Source organism: Gossypium raimondii, chromosome 7 (assembly GCF_025698545.1).
Source record: "Gossypium raimondii isolate GPD5lz chromosome 7, ASM2569854v1, whole genome shotgun sequence".
Classification (NCBI taxonomy): Eukaryota; Viridiplantae; Streptophyta; class Magnoliopsida; order Malvales; family Malvaceae; genus Gossypium; species Gossypium raimondii.
Genome location: NC_068571.1, coordinates 6,432,338 through 6,439,351, shown reverse-complemented (window position 1 = coordinate 6,439,351; position 7,014 = coordinate 6,432,338). Strand labels below are relative to the sequence as shown.

Below are 7,014 nucleotides of genomic sequence, written 5' to 3'. Positions count from 1 at the left end.
GTAGTTAATGTATTTCTTGATGATTTTCTACTTGAACTTGATTTTTTCCTTTACCATGTACAACCCCAAGTGTTTGCTTTCTTCGATCAGGGATTTCATGAAAAGGGTTTGATGGTACCTCATCAGGAGGAATACCTTCATTCTCGTTACAATGTTCATCTGAATCACCAAATCCCTCATTAGGTGCATCATCTCCTATAGGAACCCCACTTGGAAGAACACTGCACGAAGGTGCCCATGCGTTCTCTCCAAAGGGCTACAATGCCACCAAACATTTGCCACATTAACTCATTCAATCGTGGTTCAATTCCTTTCTTCTTAAATCCTTTAAAATCAGGATTTTCCTACATAACATGTTAAATTTAAATGTTATACTAAGATTTTTATAATTGTAAATTATTAATTTCAATAAACTTTATGCATTAAAATAATGATAAAGTTAACACTAACCTGTATTTTTGCAGCCCACCATTCTTTCGTAGCATCGACTATCTTTTTAGATGGACACCATCCAATACCTGTAGATTCCTTAAGCAACTCCCTCCATAACCTCAATTCCTTTTTTAATGTATCCCGCTTATTTTTCAATTGAGGTTTTCCATAATTTTTTTGTGTTTTTGCTTGAAAAAAAGCAATGATATTTTCCCATCCTTTTGAGTTTAGATGAGTTGTCGGTCTATTACCAGCATTGACTTCATTCACACAAAGTTCACAAAATATCAACGTCAGCTCATCATCCCAAACAGCTTTTGTTGCTAAGCTACTATCTCCGTCCACAAAATTTCGTGTCTTTACCATCTATTGTCATTGATATAATTCAGTCAATGTGCTAGCATTCACCAAGAAGCATAGAGAACATATATAGTCTATAAGTTATTTTAGACATCTCCCAATGCTAATCTTTATCTAACCACACCCAAAAAAAACTGGCACCTTAATTGAAGCTTCAACTTAATGGAAAAAGGGAAAATGAATGCAACAAAAATATAATTTTCAAGTCTCATATTTACTCCATTTCTGATTCTCTTGGACACAAGACATATTTATATAGATATCAGACTTAAGTCTCTAGGGCAAACTAATAAAATTAAAGAAAAAATCTACAAGAACCAATGGTTCACGTTTATTGCTTAAAAATCTATCTACAATACAATTTCTTCATGTTTTTGTCAAATAAAATTAACAAATGCTAATTTTTTTCATCTATTTTAGAATGATTTGACAAAAACTATAAATTAAAATACTCAAATAAATTTTCTTCTAAAGTTGGAGGACTAAAAAGGTTATTATGCCGAAAAAGAATAATAATAAAACAGATAAAATGTTTATGTTCAAAGAAGCATAAAATTAATACGTGTAATTCACAAGAATTTGACTCGACGGAGCCACCGATGGGAGAAAAAAAAGAAAGAAAAGCTCTTTCGTTCTTTGTAATATTGGCGTAGGCAAAATAAATCCATTAGGCTTCAAAGATTGAAACTAACCGATTATGGCTTCCTTGGAGATTATGTAGTTCAGTTCGCTTCTTTCTTTGTTTAATTCTCTCTCTTTTTTTCTGATACTTTTTTTCTAATTATTTGAAATTCAATGTGATTTTAATATAGGAGCAAGGCAGTTTTTCATTTATTCTTCTTTTTCTGTTATATTTTTGTGAATAATATTTGGTGAAATGTTTTGATCTCTGTTGTAATTTGTTAGATTTAATCATATTCATTTTTATGTAAATTTTTTTGGATTAATTAATGGAGTTTTTTATAAAAAGATATGTAGGCACGGATCTTTCCTAGCTTTTCTAAAAAAAGTATGAGGCATTGGTTATATTCAATTCCTCATATGTTGATAAATTGGTGGATTGTTATATTGAAATTGTATCAAATCCAGTGGTTCTATGTTCTACCTTCACGCTACTGAGTTTGCAGCAAATTTTTTGTTTGGTATCCTCAGTGGATGCTCTAACTGCTGAAAATTCGGAGTGGGAATGGTGTTTATGCTTTCAGTGGCTTCATGTGTGTCTTGTATGGGTTTGATTGTGTCTGATTCAAGTCTTATTTGTTCTATTGAATGCTTTATACTGACATTCATGTGTGTCATATATGGTTATCTTATATTATGATATTGCATGTGGTGATGTGGTTCCAGTGCAGTTAAAGCACACTAGTTCTTAACAGAGGAAAGCTGGGATACTTCTAAATAGATTTTTGATACCAACATGCTTGAAGCGTCGAAGGTATTGACATAAGTATTCATTTATTCTCTTGACATTGGATATCAAAATATTATTGGGCACATTTGTGAGAGAAGGAATATGCATTTCCTCTAATATTAACTTGCAGTTACTCTTGTTGCACTATCCTATCTCCTGTTCTTGTGGTATTTATGCTGGTTATGAATATAACTTAAATGATTTTAGTCTAAAATTTGCATGTTCATCAGCTTTTTTGGGAGTTAATCAGACTCATGAAACTTTGGGCCAATGGTGTGTTGTGTTCATGTCATTCGGGGTGAAAGAGATGGATTTAGGGGAAGATGTTGATGCTGTTGATGGTGGTTTGTAGTATGTGAGAAGAGCAATAACTAGTTTTCATTCAATTGTGGTATGTTTTATCCTTAAATAAGTCACTGTGCCTGGCATTTAAGTTTCCTGCTTTACATCATTGACAGGAATGGATCGAGGCATATGGGGGCAATTCACTCCTCAAAACAATTTATAAGGCTCTAGATTAGGTGAGTGTAAGTTCGAAATGACTAAATGCAAGTCTCAGCAGCTGGTAATTTTAAATACCCGGTTATGCAGGTTGTGAAACTCTCAGAGTGCGAAATTATAGTTATAATCCAGACTCTGATGCAGATCCCTTTCTGGAGAAATGATCAATGTAAGTGTGTATTATATTAATACTTTAGTGAGTAGTCATGGGCCATAATTGTTCAAGAATCGTTGTGGAGTTATATTTTCAGATGGTTATTCAGTTTCTTCTTCTACAATAGGAAACTAAAGCGTGTAGTGAGTTTAAGCTTTTGCTGCTTAAGGTGGGTCTAATTGTGTTCTGTGATATTTATAGTTATGTACAAGCTTCCATTATTATTTTTATGCCTCATTACCATATATTGTCTCTTGCAGTAACTTAGTGGTTGATCGTTTTGCTGCTGACTACTTGTCTTGCGAGGAAGATGGTGAAATATTTGATAACATGGATATATGATCACTTACATACTGCTTGTACAATGTGTCAATACCTTTTGACATCAGCCTGCACTTAGTTATGTTCTGTAGCATATTTTCTACTTTGCTGTGTATATGTCGTTTATTTTACCTAGACTCAGATTTGTTCTACTTAGATATGTTGTCTTTTAAGTGTTTTCTTACCCAGATCCATTCTTTCTAATAAAATCTCAAATTCTATTTCCTGTTTTATTTAAATGGGTTCAGTCTTTATGTTATCCATTTCTCCTACTTTTGAATTGATACTTCTTTTCAGAAAAGGAAGAAAAAATCCTTGCTTCTGTTTGTTATATATAAAATCTCAATTCTGGAAGTAGTTGTGAAATTTGTTTGTTAAAGGTCGTAGATAATATTCTACCTGCCTGTGGGGAAAGATGACAAATATTCTCCACAAATTACAAACAGTTATCTTTCCATAGGATTTAAGCAGTTTGGCTAGAAAGAAAAAAATAAATTCGCGTTTGAAATTATCTAATAGTGCTACCGGGTGGATACTTGTACACTAATCTCTGACAAGTATTTAGGAGTATTGGAATTTGAAAATTGTAGAGACTAGTTCAGCATCAGCCAACACAGTACCCAACATTGGAAGAACTAAGCATAGGAATGATCAAATTCAAGGCCTTTGATTTGGGTTGTCATCAGATTGCTCGTAGGGTCTGGAAGGACTATTATGCCAAGGTATTTGCATTTATGTATGTGTGTATATATATTTTTTCAATAAGAAACCAACTAAAAAATTCAAGTATTAATCAATTGTTATCACCAGTTTAATAAGAAACATGTTAATGGATGGTTGGATGGTGAAAAGACTCAAAAGATAGCAAAATTTTGCCCATATACATATTTGCTTGGTTATATGCCCACATTTTTGCTGTAATTTTGTGATGAGAGAATTTTGTTATATTTTACAAAGCATAGGTCATCTTTTAACAGGTATGGATGAATTTGGTAACCTACCTATGTGATTGAAATCGTTTTGGGATAGTTTTAGCATTTTTTTATATTTTGATATATTTTAGAAATTATTAATAACCATTAATAATTTTATTTTTAATAACTTTCATAGCTTTTTTATTAAATTTTATTTTTTAATGATAATATTCCAAAATGAATTTGTATATATAGTTGTTTAGTCATTTGTTCAAGTTAATTATGAATGTGCAAATTTTATTTTTTTAATGATAATATCTTCTTGCACCTAGTAGGTTGGATTGATGCTAAGAGGAATGGGATAAAATTCCTTTTATTAGGTGATGCAGGCCATGACTGTTTGATTTCTTTCTTCCCCAAAGTACCAAAAATTCCCTTCGATAAAAGAAGGAATTATAAGATCATATATGCTTGTGATATATGGTATATGGTATATGGTACTAACCCCCTCACGATGAACTTGTGTTAGGCATGAAGTCATATAGCAAACCTGCTAAACTTGTTCATATTACTACAAGCTTTTGTTGTTTCGTTTGTTTAGTTGTACTTTGTTTTGTTTTTGATAGTTTTAATTTTTGAGGGTTTGAGACATGAATACAGCATTGCTGGAGACATGAATATGGATGGTATTATTACTGATTTGTTTTTTTTTATTTTATTAGGTCTCTTTCATTAGATAATAATGTTTTAATTATGTTGATTTATATAGGTTAGAAGGGAGAAAATTAGTGAAAGAATGAAGTATCTGCAAGATTTAGTACCAGGATGTAACAAAATCACAGACAAAGCTGGTATGCTGAATGAAATCATCAATTATGTTCAATCTCTTCAACGACAAGTAGAGGTAAAAAAATAATGGAGAAAGAACATATGGATTTGTGTTTAAAGGAAAAACATAAACTACTTTCATACAATTCAAACACATATATAGAGTAGAAAAAGAAGGGTTTTCACTTACCAGATCAAAGTTGAGAACAAGATTGATAGGATGAGTAGAAAAATATAGCTTCTTTGAGAGTCTGCTCTGCTGTTACGGTGGAGTTTTGTTACTGTCAATTGAAGAGCAGGGTTTTTTGCATTTTGGGAATGAAATTAACTTAATTTTTAAGGATAAAATGGTAAAATAATAAATAAAAGTAAGGCTATTTTTGTCTGTTATAATGTCAACTGCTCAGTTTAGCCTCCACTGCTGCTATTTGCTCCAGCTGAAAATCAGCTGATCAGTGTGGTTGAAAAGAAACCTCACTGCACTGACACCCTCAACCAAACAACACAGCAATGAGTTTGGCACCATCTTTTCCTTCAAAACGTGCCTCACTGCCTCAATCCAAAGGAGCCCTAAGTCTTCAAAAATTCAAAATATCTACCGTCAATTTACGTTGATAGATACTAATATTCCTTTGTGAATGAGTGGAAATTACTTCCAACTTCGGATACTGGAACAACATGCTCTAATATTTTTAAAGTTTCAACACAACTTCTTAGTTTTCCGTTTAAGATTATATAACGGTAGAAAATCAGTATTCTTACTAAACCTAACATTATAGCCTTATTTAATGTATCTATAATCATTATTTGTAAAACAATCTTTCTATAATTAATAAATAGGTATTGCTTCTGTAAATAGTAAATAGCAAAAGTCATTGTGATCGTCCCATTTTCTATTGTCTTATAAGTAGAAAAAGCAATCAGAATCTAATTCACCAAACCTTCAATTATATAGGACAATTAGTAGAAGTTAATTAATTTAACCTACTAGCTACTCAATTTATGTGCATAGATTTTAATATTCCTTTGTGAATGAGTGAAATTTACATATATTTGGACTAACAGTAAGGAGAATTAATGGTGGTCTCATCGCTCCAGTGCTTTGGTTGCTGACAGGCAGCCATAAGCCAGGTTCTTCTTCTCCAAGAACTGATCCATGGCCGTGCCTAAACGCTCCAGTTTGTAGGTCATAAGGGGTAGCCTTTGCCATCTTCTTCGTTTTCTTCCTCCACTTTCAGTCTTACTTCAAACTTCATAATCCATGATTCAGGAATAACCCACTCAAATAGTTATCTTTTTTATCTATATTACAAGGAACGCCATGAAATTTTCTTATTTTCCACGAATAGTAACTTTTTTTTTTTAGTAGTCTAAAGGCTCAAGAAACTCCTTTCAATTTAAAATTAAAAAATTTCTTATAAAAATAATAATAATAATTAAAATGTGCATATAAAATAAATCTGAACAAATGGTTGTTTAAATTTATTTTGAATGAGTATAAAATTAATAATTTTTTTTATTTGGTGAATTGCAATAAGAAGGTAAAGCCTTAACAGTAACGTAAATAGTGCAACTCGAACCCAAACCATACCTGGGACGATAAACACCCTAACTATCAAACCAACATACAGAAATAACAATATATATTACTATATAAATTCTAAAGTTCGTGAAATTATTATTATTTTTACATGTATTCTTTTATTGTTCTTAATTTTTGGTATTGTATTTTATATATTACTTTAATTATTTTTCTCATGTTTTATCATTTCATATAACCATATGGTTTAAAACGTTACTAAATTATAATTCACCAAAACAAATTAAATTATTTCATTAAACAAATTTTTATTTACAATAATAATGATTAAGTTTTACTAAAAAACTTATAATTAAGTTAATTTTTCAGTAAAATAGTTAAATAAAAGAAAATTGTCTATATTCGCATCCTTTTCATTTTATTTTAATAATTAAACACTGGATAATGTTTTTCATTTCTCAATCAAATCTAAAAGAATCTTTTATTTTAGTTTTACAGATTTGAAATACATATATTTAGAATTTTAATATTTTAATTTTATCCCCATTCATTC

General features: G+C 30.9%; 1 protein-coding gene across 1 annotated transcript; it reads left to right on the top strand.

Annotated features, from left to right (window-relative positions):
* Positions 1–1,489: 1,489 nt before the first annotated feature.
* Positions 1,490–3,358, top strand: LOC105778031 (uncharacterized). The gene is given in 7 exon segments (XM_052633818.1): positions 1,490–1,509; positions 2,140–2,227; positions 2,662–2,724; positions 2,795–2,816; positions 2,819–2,873; positions 2,956–3,027; positions 3,119–3,358. Coding segments are annotated over 7 exon segments (402 nt in total). The 3' UTR covers positions 3,201–3,358.
* Positions 3,359–7,014: the final 3,656 nt, after the last annotated feature.